The 24790-nt window shown below is 40.8% G+C and overlaps 2 protein-coding genes across 4 annotated transcripts in view; both read left to right on the forward strand.

The window, feature by feature from the left end:
• Positions 1-238: 238 nt before the first annotated feature.
• On the forward strand, positions 239-15554 carry LOC120475406 (ankyrin repeat and fibronectin type-III domain-containing protein 1). Of its 3 annotated transcripts, none has more exons than XM_039666087.2 (18): positions 239-506; positions 3056-3221; positions 3316-3520; positions 3619-3819; positions 3897-4010; positions 4096-4193; positions 4272-4362; positions 7504-7602; positions 7684-7771; positions 8232-8361; positions 8527-8649; positions 10482-10703; positions 11142-11308; positions 11388-11541; positions 12242-12401; positions 12766-12932; positions 13786-13960; positions 14874-15554. In XM_039666087.2, the coding sequence occupies exons 1-18, from the start codon at positions 457-459 to the stop codon at positions 15179-15181; spliced, it is 2718 nt and encodes a 905-aa protein (XP_039522021.2). In that variant the 5' UTR covers positions 239-456; the 3' UTR covers positions 15182-15554. The 3 variants fall into 3 exon arrangements, with proteins under 3 accessions (XP_039522021.2, XP_039522022.2, XP_039522023.2); XM_039666088.2 differs by having other exon boundaries at positions 14877-15554; XM_039666089.2 differs by lacking the exon at positions 239-506 and adding an exon at positions 1561-1819.
• Positions 15555-15961: 407 nt separating this feature from the next.
• Positions 15962-24790, forward strand: part of LOC120475474 (GTPase IMAP family member 7) — a 67940-nt gene continuing 59111 nt past the window's right edge. Inside the window, exons 1-2 of the mRNA XM_089129214.1 lie at positions 15962-16064; positions 17067-17564. Coding sequence (XP_088985340.1) covers positions 16034-16064; positions 17067-17564 — 529 coding nt within the window. The 5' untranslated portion in view covers positions 15962-16033. The remainder of the gene's footprint in view (positions 16065-17066; positions 17565-24790) is intronic.

Below are 24790 nucleotides of genomic sequence, written 5' to 3' on the forward strand. Positions count from 1 at the left end.
AGTTGTAGATATTCATGATTACTCAAACTGAGGTTATTATTATTTATTTTTTTTACTGTAAATCTGCTTTGAAGACTTTATACTGTATAAAATGCTATAAATAAAACTGTATTGAAGCGCTCAAATACGTGTGTGTGTGTGTGTGTGTGTGTGTGCGCGCAAGTTAGTGTGTTTCAGTTATACTTGTGTCTGTCAGTGTTTTATCTCCATGGCAACCACAGTTTAAACGCCAGCTCTGCTCAGCAGTGAAACCACTTCCTGTTGGCGTTTCATCGAGCGATTTCTCAACACGACATCTGTGTGTGGCTTTAGAGAGAGATACATATATATATATATATCTCGAAGTGTCCGGCGAGTGGGACTGTTGTTCCATTTCCTGTTGCTGACGCAGCTCAAAGGTCGTTCAATTGTCCACAAATCACCTTTTGGCTCCAGTCAGAAGCAGTGAAGTGAGGAATGGTTACAGTAGAGCTCATGACAGCGAATCTGAAGAAGAAGAGAAGCGTGTGAGTTGGTGTATCGAAATCTCTGTGGCTTTGTGTGTGGGTTTATTGTCATTTCTGACCTGTTTGAGACGAGACGAGTGTCTGCAGAAACCACACAGTGAACATTTCACACAGTCATCATGACAAACACTCAACACACACACATACTTGAGTCTGTTATACAAAAACATTTTCATGTTTATTATGCAAATGAAGCCGGCGAATCTTAACAATGCTGATCAACCCTCGCTGGTCTTGATTTTTAACCAGCATAAATCATGACTGAGTTTTCCACTTGTAGGCGGCTGTGAGATCCTACGCCACCTTCGTGGAAACAGCGATAAGTACACAGAAACAGTGCTAGAAAGTATAATACAAGTGTGTGAAGGAGCTATAATCAGCAGGACAAAAGTAGACAAAGTTTGTAGACAAAAGACGTTATAGATTTCATTCTACAACCCAGTCGACATTTCAGTGTTTATTTACAATATAACACAGGTCATCTGTTAATCTGGAAAGCATTTGCTGTGTAAAACATCTGATAAACGTCTTAAAAAGCAGTTTTACGTGCTAAATCATACATCTTAAAGACATCTTCTGAATGTCTATGTGTCATCTAACAGGAAACGTCCGAGAGACGTAGACGAGCAAACGCTCTCAAAATAAAATGCATCTAATAGCCGTCTCAGAGACTTGTGCTGACTCAATGTTGAATTGTTTTATTTGTGGCATATTGGATCAGCGTTGATGCCGCAACATTAACGTCTTGAAACAAACTTAAAGTAAAGATCTTGATAATTTCAGTGTCTTTTAAACAAAATTAGGCTATGCTTAATTCATGCAAAAAGCTTTAAAGTAATAACACAACACATAACGCTTTCAATGTTGTTTTTGCTAAACGTTTTACCAGCATTTAGCTTTAAATGCTGTTTCAACGTTTTTATTTTTAAAAAACTAACGTTAATAGATGTTATTTCAATGTTGAGGATCGATCATGTGTTTTACTTTCATTTTAGTAGTTTTTTTTCATTCATGGGTAGACTAGTTTTTGGGTTAGGCTATAGTACTTATTTATAAAGCATGTCAAAGTTTGTTTGTAGGATGTCCTCATTTCAATATCTAAACGCACACAACACGCACACACATCCGTGAAGCGCGCGCTCATGTGGGTGTTTGCGGGCTCGTGCACAACTGCCGTGTTATTAATAGAGTTCGTCTTAATGACGGGAATTTAGATCTCTAAATGAAGTTCACCATGGCGTTATACATCGGAGTTTAATTTTAAAACCACCTGTGAAACTTTGGAGGAGATTCGTCTGCGCTCGTTAAAAACGGTAAATGTAATTCTGATTCATAAATTAATGCATTTAAACAGGCACAGCTGTGGGCAATATCAAATCATCTGCCGAATTAATACATGTATATGTTTTTCAATGTGCTTCACAAATAGGTTAGGCTACAGTACACTGTATAACGGTCTCACCAGAAAAAAAACGTGGGCTATAAAACTCGGAACAACATTTTAAAGAGAGATTATTCTGCAAATATAAGGCATTCAACTTCCGAAGATTTGTTTACAATCAACCGAATTTCGCTTTATAACATGATTTAGATTCAGACATGACAATATGCCACAAAACACGTTTATTTCATCTCGTAGGATGATGATGATGATAATAATATAAAGATATTACTCACTATTTGGTCGGAATGTGAAGTAATACTGTATGTTTGACTGTAAAAGTAGGAAGAGAGTGAGAAAAAGAGGAAGATGATAATCATCATGAGCTTTGCAGAAATAATCAGATAAACACTTTTAAAAACGTGTGAAAGTGAAGCAGTTCCTCTTTGATTATGTGAAGAACTAGACTGATGAAGATGATGATGAAGGAGTTTCAATGTAATAGGTCTACGTAAAGTCATAATTTTGATATAAAAAGCCATAATTTTTGGCAAAGAAGTTAAAAGCGTGACATGTCGAGTCGAACTTCTCTCTTAAAAAGTGGAAATGATGACATACTAACTCAGCATTTAGACTTTCGAGACGTTTCGACTTCTCATCTCATAACCATGACTTATTCATAGATTTTTCGTTCTATTAATGTGCATGACATAATGATGATGTCATCCGGTGTGATGTCAGAGTTGTGATGCGCCGCCCTAGAAGAGGCGTTCCTGATTAATGTGTATGATTATGATGTCATCCGGTGTGCAGTGATGTCAGAGTTGTGATGCTCCGCCCCAGAGGAGGCGTTCCTGATTAATGTGTATGATTATGATGATGATGATGATGTCATCCGGTGTGCAGTGATGGCAGAGTTGTGATGCTCCGCCCCAGAGGAGGCGTTCCTGATTAATGTGTATGATTATGATGATGATGATGTCATCCGGTGAGATGTCAGAGTTGTGATGCGCCGCCCTAGAAGAGGCGTTCGTGATTAATGTGTATGATTATGATTATGATGATGTCATCCGGTGTGCAGTGATGTCAGAGTTGTGATGCTCCGCCCCAGAGGAGGCGTTCGTGATTAATGTGTATGATTATGATGATGATGTCATTCGGTGTGCAGTGATGTCAGAGCTGTGATGGCTCCGCCCCAGAGGAGGCGTTCCTTCGGCCCAGTCTCCCCCAAACGCATCTACAGGAGTCTGTCCGTCAAGCTGAGGGGCGGAGCTTCCAACACTGAGGCGGAGCACTCTGATTGGAGGAGACGGCGGAGCAAAGGACCAGCTGATGTAATAACTGCACACACACACAGACACTCACACACATAGAGTATTGATATAGATGTCATGATGTTTACATGAGTGTGTGTGTGTGTGTGTGTAGTACGCATGTCTGTGGGACGCTCTGGAGAGTGAAGACACCCTGGCCGTGCAGCACCTGTTGTCCAGAGAGAGAGAGCGAGAGACGGACGGGCGAGTGAACGCCGTCACTGAGTTCGGCCTGGTGCCGCTGGACGTGGCCGCTCTTACCCACAATGCCTCACTGCTGAAGGTGCTGGTGAAGGCCGGAGCAAAACACAACCCCAACTGTAAGTAACTCACTCACTCATACACACACTCACACACACACACTTTGACACTTCAGTGTGTTGATGAAGTATAAACGCCTCTCGCCGCCCCGCCGCAGTGAGTTCTGCCTCTGATTGGTCGCTGAAGCTGGATGAGCTGGTGTCATTGGCCGAGCAGAAGCTGGAGGAGGGGAGGGCGGAGCTTCAGCTCAGAGAGAAGGCGGAGCTTCAGTCGCACGAAGACGCGCAGAAGAGCGTCGAAGTCTGGACGCAACGCTGTGAACTTTACCATCGCATGAGGGAGAATTTCCACTCGACAGGTATGAACACACACACACACACACACACTCTCACACTCACACTCGGATGTCATGTGACTCAAGTGTGTGTCCCTCAGCTCCTCCTGGTCCACCCGCTAGCGCCGCTCTGCTGGTGACGGGCGACGGCTGTGTGTGTGTGCGTGTCAGAGAGCCCTGCGGTCACACACACGGCCTCATCACCAGATACAGAGGTGAGATCATCATCATCACACTGTTCCCTGATGATGTCATCACTGACCCGTCCCTCTGTGTGTGTGTGTGTGTGTGTGTGTGTAGTTGAATGGAGCACTTCCGCTGGTTTCTCTCCTCTGTGTGGAAGAGGATTCATCTCTGACAGCAGAAACACAGAGTTCAGCATCACCGGACTGCAGACTGTAAGACACACACACTCATACACTCATAGCTATATGATACACACAGACTCTGACTGGTGTGTGTGTGTGTGTGTGTAGGGTGTGCAGTATTACGTGCGGGTCAGTGCGTATAACATCAAAGGCTGGGGTGTGTGTGTGAGCAGCAGCCCGACGAGTGTCGCCCCCTCCAGTGAGTACTGAGAACTGCACACTTATTATCAGAGTTATTACTAAACTAACACTATCATACAAAACCAGATGCTTAAAGGGATACTCCACTTTTTTTGGAAATAGGCTCATTTTACCACTCCCCCAGAGTTAAACAGTTGTGTTTTACCGTTTTCTAATATACATTCAGCCGATTTTCTGATATTTAGAAGAATATCAGTAACCAGACAGTTTCTGGTCTCATTGACTTGCATAGTATATTTTTTTCCTACTATGTAAGTCAATGAGACCAGAAACTGTCTGGATACCGATATTCTTCTAAATATCAGAAAATCGGATTTGAAAACGGTAAAACCCAACCCGATCTCACGGGAATTCGTACGAATTTTACGAGGTGGCTAATTCGTAACAATTCATACGACCTCACTCGTACGAAGTAGTACGATTTTGCTTAATAGTACATATTTTACGAATTAGCCAATTCATATGAATTCGTACGAATGACCTACCCCTGACCCCCCCCTCCCCCCCAAAGATAACCGTCACGTGGGTTTGGCCAAATCGTACGAATTCGTATGAGTGAGGTCGTATGAATTAGTACGAATTAGCCACTTTTGAAAATTTGTACGAATTGGTCATGAGATAGCGTAGCAAAACCCAACTGTTTGACTCTAGGGGAGTGGTAAAATGAGCCTATTTCCAAAAAAAGTGGAGTATCCCTTTAAAGGAACTGTAAGACATGTATTTCAATTAATCATAAAATGGCCCTGATATGTAACTAGAAATTAAGAAATCATGTTCATGTCAAATACTTATATCACTCTGGCCAGGATATTGTGATTTAAAGCAACACTACGCAAGATTTTTTACCTTAAAATAATTTTTCCAAAATCGTTTCAAGTGGTAACAGGGTGACAGGCACTTCTGGATTCCTTTATCCAGGGATGCTTTTTGGCGCCTCCCGCTTTTTTCACGTCAGTTTGGGTGACTTGTGTGAATCGGGCAGATCCGAAGATATTTTTTTAGGGGTGGGGGGTGGGGGGGGTGTCTGATTATAATTTCACCAACAGTAATTCTGGATTGCCTCCACCAAACAAGCTAGGAAATTTAGTAAATGAGAGCAGCAGTATGCGCACAAGCGTGAACTTCTAGTGTTTCTTCCACTAGCTCGTGGCCTGATTGGAGGTAGCTCGTCAATCCTCGCGCGTGCGCTCACTGTGCAGAAACGCGCCCGCGAGTGGATGGCATTCTGCGCGTATACTGTTTTTTGCCCTCGTATCCTGTGCGCGAGTTTTGAGACTAAATAAACGCCGAAGGGCCGTTCACTTGTGTCTTTTGCGCTCTCAAGTTCGCTATTTCAAATGTAGGTGCGCGGGAATCGCGCTCACAATTGAAGTGATTTTTTCCAGGCGCAGCGAGATGAAAACTTTTCAGAATGCCGCAAGCGCATCGTATTTCATGTGACAAGAACCAACCAACAAAGCTTCTCCGTGAATAAATCTTGTAGCAGACCTACAGCAAGCGTTTTTCGGTAGTGAATATCTATTAGCTACTAAAACTTTGTCGTTGTGTTATGTAGAGTGCAGTGGACGCTTAGCAATGACAGACGCCACGGGAAAATTCGGACCGGATTTTACTATTAATAAAAAAAAGCTCTTTTAAAAAAAATGTTTATCTTTTTATAAAACCCGTTTTTTTTGTGTGTGAAAAATGATTTAAAGGCTGAAACATATATGGGTGGCCCGGGGATGGCCGGGGTTGGTGGCGATGTAAGTTTCTGTATATTTTCCGCGGGCGAGGGCTTCGATTACCTCTCTCTTTTTGACCATACATGTGTTTGCATCCCTGTTTATCTGCTATAACCACACTATGTAAGATAGTCAGATCCGATCCGGTTTCTGTAGTTTTAATGAGACATAAGAAAACTACAATTTTGATTTGCTTTACATCAAGCGTTACAATAGTCATTATTTCGTACCTCGTTGCCCCATCAAGCTCTCGCTGGATCCTCTCTTGGCCCACCAAATAAAGGAAAGTCTGCACCTCCTCTTTTGACCACGGCGTATTCTTCCGAGTTGCCATAATAATAGTAGTAAGTTTAGTGACTATCTCTGGCCAAACTATTTAAAAATAGCGGGGCTACTCTGGATACTCCATCTGACACGTGTAATGATGACGCAGTGAATGGTGACGATTCTCTCTGACCAATCAGCAGTCGGCATTGTTTTCACGTGAAATTTTAGTAACGCCTTACCTCGCTCAGAACCTCGCTGGAGGTGGTACAAAAAAAGTACCCGAAAGCAGGAACAAGTACAACTTTAACACAGTGGAAAACCAAACAAAGGCGAGCCGAGTCGAGTCGGTACTGTGTAGTGGAAAAGCACCCATAGTGTGTGTGTTGCCCCCTGCAGGCTGGAGCGAGTGTGTGATATAGTGTGTGTGTCGCCCCCTGCAGGCTGGAGCGAGTGTGTGATATAGTGTGTGTGTCGCCCCCTGCAGGCTGGATCGAGTGTGTGATATAGTGTGTGTGTCGCCCCCTGCAGGCTGGATCGAGTGTGTGATATAGTGTGTGTGTCGCCCCCTGCAGGCTGGATCGAGTGTGTGATCTGGTGAGTGTGTAATATAGCGAGTGTGTCATATAGTGTGTGTGTCGCCCCCTGCAGGCTGGAGCGAGCGAGTGTGTGATATGGTGAGTGTGTGATATAGTGTGTGTGTCGCCCCCTGCAGGCTGGAGTGAGTGTGTGATATGGTGAGTGTGTGATATAGTGTGTGTGTCGCCCCCTGCAGGCTGGAGCGAGTGTGTGATATAGTGTGTGTGTCGCCCCCTGCAGGCTGGAGCGAGTGTGTGATATGGTAAGTGTGTGATATAGTGTGTGTGTCGCCCCCTGCAGGCTGGAGCGAGTGTGTGATATAGTGTGTGTGTCGCCCCCTGCAGGCTGGAGCGAGTGTGTGATCTGGTGAGTGTGTAATATAGCGAGTGTGTGATATAGTGTGTGTGTCGCCCCCTGCAGGCTGGAGCGAGTGTGTGATCTGGTGAGTGTGTAATATAGCGAGTGTGTGATATAGTGTGTGTGTCGCCCCCTGCAGGCTGGAGCGAGTGTGTGATATGGTGAGTGTGTGATATAGCGAGTGTGTGATATAGTGTGTGTGTCGCCCCCTGCAGGCTGGAGTGAGTGTATCGGTGTGACGGTGAGACGCAGGGATCAGGGCTCAGCCGTCAGGAGGATCTCACAGCAGATCACAGAGCCGGAGCTCCTCACAGGTACACACACACACAATAAATGAAGAAACACACACCCCACTGATACCCACTGATCAGCCTGTGTGTGTGTGTGTGTCTCAGAGAACAGCAGCTCTGTGAGGAAAGTGTCTGTGTCTCGCGGCCTGAAGCAGCTCTTTCACTCCAGCAGGGCCGTTCGCCTGTCACAGAGGTGAGAAACACATCAACACCGAGCAGAAATCACATCAAATACACCATATATGATCTACACAGATATAGATACAAGCCTACATCCCGTCAAATGCGGTTTCCGCATTGTAATGTCAGCCGTTCTCCACCAGGGGGTGTCAAAATGGCTTTAAACCATTTCAAATACAATAAAACTACATTAATATATTTCATATGTTATCATTAATTATTTTTTGTGTCTTTGAAGGATGAGGATTCTCAAAGTTTTGGAAAACCGTGATCCATTAGAAAGCCTCGTTTTAAAACTGATTTCTAGATCTGTGTGAACAAGGGTCATTTTGACAGTATTGTCATTTGGAAAAACATTTCCATTTTCAGTGTATTGTTGTCCTGTAAAGAGTTGCTTCTCAAGCTTTTTGACTCCTAAAGTTCTTTCAGTGTGTTACTGTAATGTATATCTCTCTGTGTGTGTGTGTGTTTAGAGGCGTGTACTTGGCGTGTGTCTTCTATCAGAAGGAGTGTGTCCTGGTGTCATGTGACGAGCGGCTTCCTCTAGTGGAGGTTCAGTGTTGCTCCGCCTCCGTCACACAGGACTTCCTGTGGTTCACTAAGGTCAGCGTCACTCGTGTGTGTGTGTGTGTGTGTGTGTGCAGGCTGGAGCAAGTGTGTGAAATAGTGAGTGTGTCGCCACCTGTCGTTCACTAAGTTCAGCATCACAGTGTGTGTTTCTCCTGTGTTTGTCCTGCATCTCACTGTGTGTGTGTGTGTGTGTCACAGCTGTCGTGTGCGTGGACGCAGGTGTCGTTCCTGCTGCAGGTGCTGTCGTCTTCATCACTCTCCTCGTCTTCATCGCTGCTGCAGAACAGACTGAGTTTCCTGCGGGCCGTCGCTCAGCTGCAGGTGCCGCTCCACACACTCCTCCACCATCACTCATGCAGTTTCTGCTCCGCTGTCATTTTAGGTCACTTTTGGTGAATTGAATTGAAATTGAAATTTCAACACAAAACATTTAATAATACATTTTTTGTTTATTTAGCTCATTAAATAAACCTTGAATTAAAATCATTTTTATTATTTATAATTTTTAAATATTAAATGGGTCTATATAGTTTTGTTACTTTTTATTTCAGTTTTGGTTGTTTTGTTTTGCATTTTACTGTTTTTTTAAACACGTCTATAGAGTTTTATTAATTTAGAAGTCTTTAAAGTTATATTAATTTTGTTTCAGTTTTATTTATTTTGTTTAGCTTTTTTACTGTTTTTTTTAAATAAGTCTGTTTTGTTGTTTTTTAGTTTTTGTAAACAAGTCTATGAAGTTGCATACATTTTTGTTTTAGTTGTTTTGTTTAGCTTTTGACTGTTTTTTAGTTTTGTTTAGCTTTTTATAGTTTTTTAACAAGTATTTACATTTTGATTCATTTCTATTTAATTTTTAGTTGTTTTTTAGCTTGTTTACTGTTTTTAAACAAGTCTGAAAAATGTAAATGTTTTTAATTTCAGTTTTAGTTGTTTTTTTTCTTCACTTTTTATAGTTTTGTTAACAAGTCTTTAAAGTTGTATTCATTTTATTTAATTTTTAGTTGTTTAGTTTTGCTTTTACTCTCTTTTTTTTCAAACGCATCTATAAAGTTTTTTACATTTTTATTTCCGTTTTAGTTATTTTGGTTTGCTTTTTTACTGCTTTTTAAATAAGTATAAAGTTTTCTAAATTTTTATTTAAAAACAGTAAAAAAGCAAACCAAAATAGATAAAACTGAAATAAAAATTTATAAAACTCTATACTTATTTAAAAAACAGTAAAAAAGAAAACCAAGATAACTAAAACTGAAATAAAAATGTAGAAAACTTTATAGATATGTTTGAAAAAACAGTAAAAGTGAAACTAAACAAATAAAACAAAAAAGTTATTAAACTTTATAGACTTGTTTAAAAAAAAACATAAAACAGTAAAACAAAACAACAAACTGAAAGAAAATTTCATAAAATGTATACTTATTTAAAAAAACAGTAAAAAAGCAAACCAAAATAACTAAAACTGAAATAAGTATAAAGTTTTATAAATTTTTCTTTCAGTTGTTGTGTTTTGCTGTTTTATGTTTTTTTAAGCAAGTCTATAAAGATTCATAAATGTTTTGTTTTATTTGTTTAGTTTCGCTTTACTGTTTTTTCCAAACACATCTATAAAGTTTTATATATTGTTATTTCAGTTTTATTTATTTTGGTTTGCTTTTTTACTGTTTTTTTAAATAAGTATAACGTTTTATTAATTATTTCAGTTTTAGTTATTTTGGTTTGATTTTTTTACTCTTTTTACCTTTTTACTTTCTTTTACTTTTAAAAGAAAAGTTTGTTTTTTGTTTTGCTGTTTTATGTTTTTTTAAACAAGTCTACACAGTTTCATACATTTTTTGTTTTAGTTGTTTTGTTTTGCTTTTTTACTGTTTTTTTAAAGTCTACATTTTAGTTGTTCTGTTTTACTGTTTTCTATAATTCTATAAAGTTGTATTATGTTTTATTTCAGTTTGTTGTTTTGTTTTTTTTACTGTTTTTAAACAAATCTAAAGATTCATAAATCTATACAATTGTATAGTTTTTAACAAGTCTATAAAGTTAATTAAAAAAATTATTTTAGTTTTAGTTGTTTTTAGTTTTTAAACAAGTCTTCAGAGTTCTAAAGTTGTGAATGATATAATGCAGCTCATTAGTCGGGTGTCTGGTGTGTGTCTGCGCAGGCGTCAGTGGGGTGTGTAGATCTGGGGCAGGTGTACTTCGAGCCGCTGAAGGACAGGCAGGGGAACGTGCTGCTGGTGACCCTGAGAGAGGTCACGACCCCGCTGACCCCGTCTGACCCCCCGCTGCACTGGGTTCCTGTCAGCACACTGGAGAAACACCAGATCCAGACGCCAATGCTGCCCGAACCCACCGCTGTCGAGCTGCTGACTGAGAGACTCAAGGTCAGAACACACACACACACACACACACACACACGAAACCTATGAAACATCATTTGAAACAGCTAAAACACAGCTCATCTGTCTGGTGTTTGGGTGAAATATCGCCCTCTGCTGTCAGACGTCTGTCACACCGAGAGACGGATTAACGTTAAAGAGACAGTTCACCAGAGTCATTCATCATGACTAAAACACTTTGGACCCCATTGACTTTCATTATATGGACAGAAAAACCCCATTAAGATATTTTTCTCAAAATGTATTTTTTACATGAATAAATTATTATTAGAATGACAGTTTTTTTTTTTAAATGGAGATTTCTAGTTTTTTTTTTTTAGAGAGAATACATGTGGGCGGGGCTTGATGTAATCATGATGAGCTGGTGGAAGAGTCTGTATAGGAAGGTGGTTGATAAGAGTGTGTGTGTGTGTGTGTGTGCAGGAGACGCTGGCGTATCACCGCAGGAGTCAGCACAGAGCTCAGTCTGGTCTGTATGTGTGTGTCCTGAAGCTCTGCAGCTCCGTCAAGCAGCTGCGTGTCCTGGTCTCACACAGATTACCCAGCATGCCCTTCTGCTGCCGTGTCAGGAACCGGCCGCACGTCACACGGTAACACTGGAGCACTGATTCATCCACAAACACTTAATGAGCATGTGGAAGTGACGTGTGTGTGTGTGTGTGTGTGTAGGGAGGAGTGGGCGTGGCTACAGAGGCATGCAGTGGGCGGGGCCTGTGGGAGTGATGACGCTGTGATTGACAGCTCAGGTGTTGAGGACTTTGTGAAGGAACTGAGATCTGCAGTGATTCAACTCCTCACCAAACTCAACGTCCCACTGGAGCGGGTAATGAAACACCAGCAGATTCGGTTTATTGAGTGACCTGGCAACACTTAACTAACAATGAGCAATGCATTTGTTACAGTTATTATTCATATTTGTTAATGGTGGTTAACACAAATACAATATTGTTAATTGCGAGTTCAGATTCATCCTCACTGATTGACTCACATGAACATGCTCTGTGAACCGGTTCAGATGAATCAAAATAATGATTGGTTCACTGTGTTCATGTTCTGACTGAACTGATCTTCAGTGAATCTTTGAGATCAGTCTGAGATGTTTCAGTTATTGGATAATTTCTGTCAATATGAAAGTAAATGGTGATGTTTTGGAAAGACGTTCATAAACAACCTGAACACACAGCAAAACCCAGAGTTCATTTGGCTACACACTCGAGTGTTAAAGTGCTAATAAATGAGTTACATGCACACTGAAGCAGTGTTAAAGTTAGTTAGATAATTAAGTGATTAATTGAGTGATGATTGAGCATTATTGAAGACACCTGATGTTAACAAACACAATTTTGAGTCACCATTATGCTGATCAGTGTATACTTTAGTGTAACTGATAACAGCTAGATGTACATAGACAAACGGTGATCTGATGATGTTTTAACATAATCATTATTTGACCTGAATCACTGAACTCATGTAAAGCCTAATCACTGATTTTGGTGTGTGTGTGTGTGTGTGTGTGTGCGCAGGCGTGTGATTACCGCGTGTACACACAGGAGCTGCTGCAGGCGGGGGATCATGTGACTCTGCTGCTGCTGCTGCCGCCCAGCGAGGACTTGAGCCGGTGGCCCCTAGAGGCCGAGGTGGAGCCGCACGGCCTCACGCTCCCACTGCACATCTTTGAGATCGGTCAGGACCTCCCAGAAGCCTCTGCTGCTCACACACACAAACACAACATCATTTCGGAAGGAGTGAAGCCATCTAATATTTCAGTTATCTGGCGGAGCACATAAGCAGCCGCTCAGCTGTTCTGGCGTCCCTCCACCTCCCCAACTCCACATAATTGCTAATATATGAATAATCTTGCAATAATCTAAAAGCCCACTCAAAAAAATAAATAGGGCATTACATGTTACATTTTACTTCCAAAACCCATACATTTGGCATTAAATTTTCAATTTATTTTGACGTAAAATACATTTATCAGTGTATATTGTAAGGTAATGGTGTGTGTGTGTGTGTGTGTGTGTGCGTGTGTGTGTGTGTGCTGCAGTGCACCTGTGGGCGTACGAGCGTGACCTGCTGTCTCAGTTCTGTCAGCTGTGGGTCCGACTGGAGCTGGAGGTCCGCTTGTCCCAGCAGGCTTTGAGGGAAGCGCTGGACAGCAGTGAAGTGACGGAGGCCACGGAGAGACTGACTCACGTCACACAGCTTACACAGGTGTGTGTGGGTTTACCTGCTCTCATACTCACTCACTCACTTACTCACTCACTTACTCACTCACTCACTCACTCACTCACTTACTCACTCACTCACTCACTCACTCACTCACTCACTTACTCACTCTCACTTACTCACTCACTTACTCACTCACTTACTCACTCACTTACTCACTCTCACTCACTCACTCACTCCCTCACTCACTTACTCACTCACTCACTTACTCACTCACTCACTCACTTACTCACTCTCACTTACTCACTCTCACTCACTCACTCTCACTCACTCACTCACTCACTCACTTACTCTCACTCACTCACTCCCTCACTCACTTACTCTCACTCACTCACTTACTCACTCACTCTCACTCACTAACTCACTCACTCACACACTTACTCACTCTCACTCACTCACTCACTCACTTACTCTCACTCACTAACTCACTCACTCACTCACTCACTTACTCACTCACTCACTTACTCACTCACTCAATTACTCACTCTCACTCACTTACTCAATCACTCACTTACTCAATCACTCACTCAATTACTCACTCTCACTCACTCACTTACTCAATCACTCACTCACTCACTCACTCACTTACTCAATCACTCACTCACTCACTCACTTACTCACTCACTCACTCAATTCAATATAGCTTTATTAGCATGACTGTGTAACACAATGTTGCCAAAGCATCAACATATTATATATAAATAATAGAACAAACACACAGAACATATATGTATAGATCATGTCATATAGATCACTCACTCACTCACACACACACCCACATACTCTCTCACTCTCACAGACGTGTCACTCACAGGTGTGTGTGTGTGTGTGTGTGTAGGGTTTGTCTGCGCTGTGGAGAGAGCGCCGCTGGCTGATGGACGTCATTCACACACTTCGCTCCAAGAGCTCTGAGGGGGTGGTGCCTCTGGGACGTGTCATGACCTCGCGACCACCAATCAGATCAGCTGCGGAGGAGGAGGAGGACATGCCTCTTACACACACTCTCAGCACAGGTGAGAACAGTGACAAAAGATGATTCTGCTCCAGTGATGAAAACACCCATCTGTGATTCATAAACTGCTTCATCAGCAGCAGAACGATCAGTGTATTATGATTATCGATGATCAGTGTTTGCTTTAGTTGAGCTCTTGACCCTTGACGTTTGCACACACATTTTTTTTTCTGGCTGCTGTAATTGAGTGTTTACTCAATATATATAAATGTATTTGTTATGGTATAAAAGCCAAGAAAAATTATAATTGGGTGTCAATGGTTAAAGATTGATGATGACAAACATCATTTAGTGACCTAATTCACTGATTTTATTCAGAGTCTACTACCTGATTAAATGGGTGATGATGTCCTATTAATTTTATTCACTATAGTAAACTGATTCCACAGCATAAGTGTGCCCATCAGATTATATGAAGGATTTTACAAACAGTGTGTGAACAAACAGTTTTCATCTAAGCATTACTAAGACTAAAACAGACATCAATAATCAGCATATGAATCTCAACAATGGTGACCATAAACATTTTATTCACTTTTAGTTAGTGTTTTTATTGATTTCATTTCAAATTTTTTTTCATTTGAGATTTTGATGCTTTTATTCATTTTTACCAAGTACTTATACTTTGATAGTTTTTATTTTAAAATGTTTTAATTTTACATTTCAATAATTTATTGTTTTTCATGAACTTTATGAACTGCAGGTCTGTTGTTCATATATTTATTATATTTACTCATACATTTCGAAACGTCTTTTTGTTGTAAAATGATCAAAAGAAACAGTCAGTCTTCAAGCTTTCAGTTACTGAATCACACAGACAGAAGCTGATCATCATAATAAAGGTTAAAGGTCAAGAAATTCAAGTTTAAACACTTAAATACTAATCAAGAATGTTACGTTTGCATTATTTTCAGTAGAAGGCGAAGCTCCGTCTTGCTCTCATCAACCTGAAGGGTCAGAGGTGAAACACAGGGTCCCCACCTCACCCTGCTCCAATGGTAACGACCCTGAGGTCCCCGTGACCCCTGCGGCTGAAGGTCACGACCTGTCATCGGAGATAATGGACCTGTTCGAGTGTCTGGATCTGCTGGGAGGGAGTCTGTCAGATCTGGACCTGCAGGATCCAGAACAGGCCCTGTCAGACGAGGACTGCACCGCTCCGCTCACGGGACGTCCCGTCAGGAGCCTGGTGGAGTGGGTCAAAGGTCACCACACTCTCTGATGGAGGAGCCCATCAACAATCACAGTCAACACAGATCCGATATAATGTATATTTAATAATATTATCATGAAAGATTATTATTATATATCAGCAGCAGACTGAAGATCATCACTGAATGTGCAGAAAAGCATCCGTTACAGAACCTCTGAACTTTATATTTACTGTATATTTATATTGATATAGGTCTGTTTATGTCTCATGATGACTGTTATGGTAAATAAATGTCTTCTCTGTGAACAGATCTTGTTAAAAAAAAAACAAGTGTTGCTTTGTTTTCCTTAAAGTTGTTTTATTTAATATCAGAACAAGTTAGAAACTAAATGCACTCGAATGATTACTGTAAAAACTTGCATAAATAAAAATAAAAACTGTAGTAAAAAAAACACAAAAAAACAAATAGCCTCCAAACTACAGTATACTCTTCTTTTAACGGGTCAAATATGGAGAAATCCTGCTGTTGGGTACACTCTAAAAAATGCTGGGTTGTTTTAACCCAACTTTGGGTCAAATATGGACTAACCCAGCCGTTGGGTTAAATTTTTACATTACATTTTTAACCCAATATTTCGGGTTTGTCCATATTTGACCCAAAATTGGGTTAAACAACCCAGCACATTTTTAGAGTGTGTATAATAAATGCATAACAGCAAATATAAACATATATGACTGATAAACATCACTGACAAAAACATGACTGATATTTTGTGTATGATCAAGATGATTCCGATCGCATGACGGGCGCGCGCGTTGGACGGTGTGAGGTACAGTATTGTCGTGATGTTTGATGTATTTTTCTGAGGTGCTTGTGAGTGTTTGTCTCTTTAAGTACAGAGTCTGTCGTCTGTGGGAAATATGGCGGAATCAGGCGAATCTTCAGCTGCTGGTGAGTGGAAATAAACCCAGAATAGCTCAGTAAAATGACGCAGAATGAGCGCGTGTGTTTAACTGAACTCATGCTAGATTCATGTCTCACTGCAGGACGGTTAAAGGGACACGGACTTATCTGAGTTACAGTCATGTCGTACACAGCATTAATAATGATCGTAAATATAACTGAGAACTCTAATCTCTATGTGGAAATCGTGTGAAATCCTTGTGGCAGAAATGTCATTAGGAATCCTGAGAAGAAAAAAGTCTTATTGCAGTCCCCCTGTTTGTTTATTTACTTGTTTTATTATTTAATTATATTTTATTTAAATCATATTTGAGTGAATGTATTTAATTTAAACAATTTATAGTAAATCAAGTTAAATCAAAAGTATTTATTTTAACCGTTTTTTTTATTTTAATCAGATATTTATGTATTTACACACAATTTTGTTTATTCGAATAATTTTAAATCAAGTGTATTTATTTAAATCATGGTTTATTTATTTTGATCAAATGTATGAATGTATTATTTATAATTCATTTTAGTCAATACATTTTTAAATCAAAAGTATTTGAACCCATAAGCACACCACCCCCACATTCAAAATCGATTTTCAAGAAGAAAAAAAAAAAGACAAATACCTGGGGAAAATAAATGCAGAACATGTTCACATTGGACACTAACACATGCATGCATGAACCTTTCAGAAAAATGTGGCCACAAATGGGTTAATCGCGGTTTATGAATTTTAATCAAATATATCTTTATGTTACACACAATTTTGTTTATTTGAATCATATTTTAATCAAATGTATTTATTTATTACTTATGTAAAACATTTTTAAATGTTTCAAGATGTATTTATGTTTTATTTTATTTTAATTATTTTATTTTATTTTATTTGACAGTTTTTACTCGTTTTTTCTCCATTTTTTTTTTCTTTTCGTCTTCTTCTTCTTCTTCTTTTTATTTTTAAATACCTTGCTTATATCATATTTTGCCTGTTGACCTCAGCCGGTTCTGAGCTGCGGATGGTTCTGTTGGGTCGGACGGGTTCCGGCAAGAGTTCGGCTGGAAACACCATCCTGGGCCGATCCGCGTTCTGGACTGACGCCTCGCCCGTGTCCGTGACAAGCCGCTGCCAGCGCGCGGGGGGCGTGTCTGATGGGCGGAGTCTGCGGGTTATTGACACCCCGGGGTTCTTCCACACCTGCTTGAGCCCAGATGAGGTCCGTGTGGAGCTGAGCCGGTGTGTGGATCTGTCGACGCCCGGACCGCACGTGTTCCTGCTGTTGCTGCGCACCGGGCCGGTGACGCGCGAGTGCCGCGCCGCACTCGACTGGATCCGAGCCGCGTTCGGGCCGCAGGCGCTCCGGTTCACCGTGGTTCTGATCACCTGGGGCGACGCACTTGGGTCGAAACCACCCGAGGACTTCCTGAAGGAGAGCACGGAATTATGGGAGTTTGTGTGCGAGTGTGCGGGCGGCTTCCACGTGTTTGACAACACTAAAGGTAGCCTATTCCACCACATAAATAACTGGTGACACTAAACTAATTACGTAATGACTAATAATTAATTATACAATATAAATATATCCAACTTTTTTCGCATAGGCTACATTACTCACATAAAGCATTAACGTTACACTATAGCAGTAAATCTCAACTGCTTGACTGTTAATATTGCAAAATGTAACTATATTATGTAATAGGTATTGTATAAAGTTGGACATAAGTATCTCTCAGCTCCATATATAAAAGTTGGACATATATAAGTATCGCTCAGCTCTCTATACAAAAGTTGGGCATATATCTCAAAGCTCTATATAAAAAGTTAAATAAGTATTGCTCAGCTCATATACAAAAGTTGGACATATAAGTATCACAAAGCTCTTTATATAAAGTTGGACATATATAAGTATCTCACAGCTCTATATATGGAGTTCAATAAGTATCGCTCAACTCTATACAAAAGTTGGACATATAAGTATCGCAAAGCTTTTTATATAAAGTTGAACATATATAAGTATCTCACAGCTCTATACAAAAGCTGGATATATATAAGTATTCCGAGTTTCTCCAGAGTAATCCAGAGTTTCAAGAAGATCAGAGAAACTCAAAATTTCGACCCCCCCCCCCCCCCCCCAAAAAAAAAAAAAACCCCGACAGTGTTACCCCTGTGGTTTTTTTTTTTTTTCGGGCGAAAAAATAAGTTTCTCCAATCTTCTCAAAACTCTGGATTATGATAGAGGGCTGTGAGACTTAGACCTGAGCGCAAAAATTGAGGCTCTAGACCCTTCCAGAGCTGAGATATCGAAACTCAAAATTTCGACCCGAAAAAAAAAACCGACAGTGTTACCCCTTTCGTTTTTTTTCATTTTCGGGCGAAAAATTAAGTTTCTCCAATCTTCTCAAAACTCTGGATTATGATAGAGGGCTGTGAGACTTTGACCTGAGTGCAAAAATTGAGGCTCTAGACCCTTCCAGAGCTGAGATATCAAAATTCAAAATTTCGACCCGAAAAAAAACGACAGTGTTACCCCTTTCATTTTTTTCATTTTTGGGCGAAAAATTAAGTTTATCCAATCTTCTCAAAACTCTGGATTATGATAGAGGGCCGTGAGACGTTGACCTGAGCGCAACAATGGAGGCTCTAGACCCTTCCAGAGCTGAGATATCGAAACTCAAAATTTCGACCCGAAAAAAAAAAACGACAGTGCTACCCCTTTCGTTTTTTTTCATTTACGGGCGAAAAATTAAGTTTCTCCAATCTTCTCAAAACTCTGGATTATGATAGAGGGCTGTGAGACTTTGACCTCAGCGCAAAAATTGAGGCTCTAGACCCTTCCAGAGCTGAGATATCAAAATTCAAAATTTCGACCCGAAAAAAAAACGACAGTGTTACCCCTTTCGTTTTTTTTCATTTTCGGGCGAAAATTTAAGTTTATCCAATCTTCTCAAAACTCTGGATTATGATAGAGGGCCGTGAGACTTTGACCTGAGTGCAAAAATGGAGGCTCTAGACCCTTCCAGAGCTGAGATATCAAAACTCAAAATTTCGACCCGAAAAAAAAACCGACAGTGTTACCCCTTACGTTTTTTTTTTCGTTTTTGGGCGAAAAATCAAGTTTCTCCAATCTTCTCAAAACTCTGGATTATGATAGAGGGCTGTGAGACTTTGACCTGAGTGCAAAAATGGAGGCTCTAGACCCTTCCAGAGCTGAGATATCGAAATTCAAAATTTCGACCCGAAAAAAAAACGACAGTGTTACCCCTTTCGTTTTTTTTCATTTTCGGGCAAAAAATTAAGTTTCTCCAATCTTCTCAAAACTCTGGATTATGATAGAGGGCTGTGAGACTTTGACCTGAGTGCAAAAATGGATGCTCTAGACCCTTCCAGAGCTGAGATATCGAAATTCAAAATTTCGACCCGAAAAAAAAACGACAGTGTTACCCCTTTCGTTTTTTTTCATTTTCGGGCAAAAAATTAAGTTTCTCCAATCTTCTCAAAACTCTGGATTATGATAGAGGGCCGCGAGACTTTGACCTGAGCGCAAAAATGGAGGCTCTAGACCCTTCCAGAGCTGAGATATCGAAACTCCAAATTTCGACCCGAAAAAAAACGACAGTGTTACCCCTTACGTTTTTTTTCATTTTCGGGCGAAAAATCAAGTTTCTCCAATCTTCTCAAAACTCTGGATTATGATAGAGGGTCGCGAGACTTTGACCTGAGCGCAAAAATGGAGGCTCTAGACCCTTCCAGAGCTGAGATATCGAAACTCAAAATTTCGACCCGAAAAAAAACCGACAGTGTTACCCCTTACGTTTTTTTCCGTTTTCGGGAGAAAAATCAAGTTTCTCCAATCTTCTCAAAACTCTGGATTATGATAGAGGGCCGCGAGACTTTGACCTGAGCGCAAAAATGGAGGCTCTAGACCCTTCCAGAGCTGAGATATCGAAACTCAAAATTTCGACCCGAAAAAAAAAACACAGTGTTACCCCTTACGTTTTTTTTCATTTTCGGGGGAAAAATCAAGTTTCTCCAATCTTCTCAAAACTCTGGATTATGATAGAGGGCCGCGAGACTTTGACCTCAGCGAAAAAATGGAGGCTCTAGACCCTTCCAGAGCTGAGATATCGAAACTCAAAATTTCGACCCGAAAAAAAAACGACAGTGTTACCCCTTACGCTTTTTTTCGTTTTCGGGCGAAAAATCAAGTTTCTCCAATCTTCTCAAAACTCTGGATTATGATAGAGGGCCGCGAGACTTTGACCTGAGCGCAAAAATGGAGGCTCTAGACCCTTCCAGAGCTGAGATATCGAAACTCAAAATTTCGACCCGAAAAAAAAAACACAGTGTTACCCCTTACGTTTTTTTTCATTTTCGGGCGAAAAATCAAGTTTCTCCAATCTTCTCAAAACTCTGGATTATGATAGAGGGCCGCGAGACTTTGACCTGAGCGCAAAAATGGAGGCTCTAGACCCTTCCAGAGCTGAGATATCGAAACTCAAAATTTCGACCCGAAAAAAAAAACACAGTGTTACCCCTTACGTTTTTTTTCATTTTCGGGCGAAAAATCAAGTTTCTCCAATCTTCTCAAAACTCTGGATTATGATAGAGGGCCGCGAGACTTTGACCTGAGCGCAAAAATGGAGGCTCTAGACCCTTCCAGAGCTGAGATATCGAAACTCAAAATTTCGACCCGAAAAAAAAACGACAGTGTTACCCCTTACGTTTTTTTTTCGTTTTCGGGCGAAAAATCAAGTTTCTCCAATCTTCTCAAAACTCTGGATTATGATAGAGGGCCGCGAGACTTTGACCTGAGCGCAAAAATGGAGGCTCTAGACCCTTCCAGAGCTGAGATATCGAAACTCAGAATTTCGACCCGAAAAAAAAACGACAGTGTTACCCCTTACGTTTTTTTTCGTTTTTGGGCGAAAAATCAAGTTTCTCCAATCTTCTCAAAACTCTGGATTATGATAGAGGGCTGTGAGACTTTGACCTGAGTGCAAAAATGGAGGCTCTAGACCCTTCCAGAGCTGAGATATCGAAACTCAAAATTTCGACCCGAAAAAAACCCACAGTGTTACCCCTTACGTTTTTTTTCGTTTTCGGGCGAAAAATCAAGTTTCTCCAATCTTCTCAAAACTCTGGATTATGATAGAGGGCCGCGAGACTTTGACCTGAGCGCAAAAATGGAGGCTCTAGACCCTTCCAGAGCTGAGATATCGAAACTCAAAATTTCGACCCGAAAAAAAAAAACCACAGTGTTACCCCTTACGTTTTTTTTAGTTTTGGGCGAAAAATCAAGTTTCTCCAATCTTCTCAAAACTCTGGATTATGATAGAGGGCCGCGAGACTTTGACCTGAGCGCAAAAATGGAGGCTCTAGACCCTTCCAGAGCTGAGATATCGAAACTCAAAATTTCGACCCGAAAAAAAACCCCACAGTGTTACCCCTTACGTTTTTTTTAGTTTTGGGCGAAAAATCAAGTTTCTCCAATCTTCTCAAAACTCTGGATTATGATAGAGGGCCACGAGACTTTGACCTGAGCGCAAAAATGGAGGCTCTAGACCCTTCCAGAGCTGAGATATCGAAACTCAAAATTTCGACCCGAAAAAAAAACGACAGTGTTACCCCTTACGTTTTTTTTCATTTTCGGGCGAAAAATCAAGTTTCTCCAATCTTCTCAAAACTCTGGATTTTGATAGAGGGCCGCGAGACTTTGACCTGAGCGCAAAAATGGAGGCTCTAGACCCTTCCAGAGCTGAGATATCGAAACTCAAAATTTTGACCCGAAAAAAAAAACGACAGTGTTACCCCTTATGTTTTTTTTCGTTTTTGGGCGAAAAATCAAGTTTCTCCAATCTTCTCGAAACTCTGGATTATGATAGAGGGCCGCGAGACTTTGACCTCAGCGCAAAAATGGAGGCTCTAGACCCAAAAAACGACAGTGTTACCCCTTACGTTTTTTTTCGTTTTGGGCCAAAAATCAAGTTTCTCCAATCTTCTCAAAACTCTGGATTATGATAGAGGGCCGCGAGACTTTGACCTCAGCGCAAAAATGGAGGCTCTAGACCCTTCCAGAGCTGAGATATTGAAACTCAAAATTTGGACCCGAAAAAAAAACGACAGTGTTACCCCTTACGTTTTTTTTCGTTTTCGGGCGAAAAATCAAGTTTCTGAAATCTTCTCAAAACTCTGGATTATGATAGAGGGCTGTGAGACTTTGACCTGAGTGCAAAAATGGAGGCTCTAGACCCTTCCAGAGCTGAGATATCGAAACTCAAAATTTCGACCCGAAAAAAAAACGACAGTGTTACCCCTTACGTTTTTTTTTTCGTTTTTGGGCGAAAAATCAAGTTTCTCCAATCTTCTCAAAACTCTGGATTATGATAGAGGGCCGCGAGACTTTGACCTCAGCGCAAAAATGGAGGCTCTAGACCCTTCCAGAGCTGAGATATCGAAACTCAAAATTTCGACCCGAAAAAAAAAACGACAGTGTTACCCCTTACGTTTTTTTTCGTTTTCGGGCGAAAAATCAAGTTTCTCCAATCTTCTCAAAACTCTGGATTATGATAGAGGGCCGCGAGACTTTGACCTGAGCGCAAAAATGGAGGCTCTAGACCCTTCCAGAGCTGAGATATCGAAACTCAAAATTTCGACCCGAAAAAAAAAACACAGTGTTACCCCTTACGTTTTTTTTCATTTTCGGGCGAAAAATCAAGTTTCTCCAATCTTCTCAAAGCTCTGGATTATGATAGAGGGCCGCGAGACTTTGACCTGAGCGCAAAAATGGAGGGTCTAGACCCTTCCAGAGCTGAGATATCGAAACTCAAAATTTCGACCCGAAAAAAAAACGACAGTGTTACCCCTTACGTTTTTTCCGTTTTTGGGCGAAAAATCAAGTTTCTCCAATCTTCTCAAAACTCTGGATTATGATAGAGGGCCGCGAGACTTTGACCTCAGCGAAAAAATGGAGGCTCTAGACCCTTCCAGAGCTGAGATATCGAAACTCAAAATTTCGACCCGAAAAAAAAACGACAGTGTTACCCCTTACGCTTTTTTTCGTTTTCGGGCGAAAAATCAAGTTTCTCCAATCTTCTCAAAACTCTGGATTATGATAGAGGGCCGCGAGACTTTGACCTGAGCGCAAAAATGGAGGCTCTAGACCCTTCCAGAGCTGAGATATCGAAACTCAAAATTTCGACCCGAAAAAAAAAACACAGTGTTACCCCTTACGTTTTTTTTCATTTTCGGGCGAAAAATCAAGTTTCTCCAATCTTCTCAAAACTCTGGATTATGATAGAGGGCCGCGAGACTTTGACCTGAGCGCAAAAATGGAGGCTCTAGACCCTTCCAGAGCTGAGATATCGAAACTCAAAATTTCGACCCGAAAAAAAAAACACAGTGTTACCCCTTACGTTTTTTTTCATTTTCGGGCGAAAAATCAAGTTTCTCCAATCTTCTCAAAACTCTGGATTATGATAGAGGGCCGCGAGACTTTGACCTGAGCGCAAAAATGGAGGCTCTAGACCCTTCCAGAGCTGAGATATCGAAACTCAAAATTTCGACCCGAAAAAAAAACGACAGTGTTACCCCTTACGTTTTTTTTTCGTTTTCGGGCGAAAAATCAAGTTTCTCCAATCTTCTCAAAACTCTGGATTATGATAGAGGGCCGCGAGACTTTGACCTGAGCGCAAAAATGGAGGCTCTAGACCCTTCCAGAGCTGAGATATCGAAACTCAAAATTTCGACCCGAAAAAAAAACGACAGTGTTACCCCTTACGTTTTTTTTCATTTTCGGGGGAAAAATCAAGTTTCTCCAATCTTCTCAAAACTCTGGATTATGATAGAGGGCCGCGAGACTTTGACCTGAGCGCAAAAATAGAGGCTCTAGACCCTTCCAGAGCTGAGATATCGAAACTCAAAATTTCGACCCGAAAAAAAAAACACAGTGTTACCCCTTACGTTTTTTTTCATTTTCGGGCGAAAAATCAAGTTTCTCCAATCTTCTCAAAACTCTGGATTATGATAGAGGGCTGTGAGACTTTGACCTGAGTGCAAAAATGGAGGCTCTAGACCCTTCCAGAGCTGAGATATCGAAACTCAAAATTTCGACCCGAAAAAAAAACCACAGTGTTACCCCTTACGTTTTTTTTCGTTTTCGGGCGAAAAATCAAGTTTCTCCAATCTTCTCAAAACTCTGGATTATGATAGAGGGCCGCGAGACTTTGACCTGAGCGCAAAAATGGAGGCTCTAGACCCTTCCAGAGCTGAGATATCGAAACTCAAAATTTCGACCCGAAAAAAAAAACCCACAGTGTTACCCCTTACGTTTTTTTTAGTTTTGGGCGAAAAATCAAGTTTCTCCAATCTTCTCAAAACTCTGGATTATGATAGAGGGCCGCGAGACTTTGACCTGAGCGCAAAAATGGAGGCTCTAGACCCTTCCAGAGCTGAGATATCGAAACTCAAAATTTCGACCCGAAAAAAAAACGACAGTGTTAACCCTTTCGTTTTTTTTCATTTTCGGGCAAAAAATTAAGTTTCTCCAATCTTCTCAAAACTCTGGATTATGATAGAGGGCTGTGAGACTTTGACCTGAGTGCAAAAATGGAGGCTCTAGACCCTTCCAGAGCTGAGATATCGAAACTCAAAATTTCGACCCGAAAAAAAAAACACAGTGTTACCCCTTACGTTTTTTTTCATTTTCGGGGGAAAAATCAAGTTTCTC

Source organism: Pimephales promelas, chromosome 3 (assembly GCF_988280905.1).
Source record: "Pimephales promelas chromosome 3, fPimPro1.hap1.1, whole genome shotgun sequence".
NCBI lineage: Eukaryota > Metazoa > Chordata > Actinopteri > Cypriniformes > Leuciscidae > Pimephales > Pimephales promelas.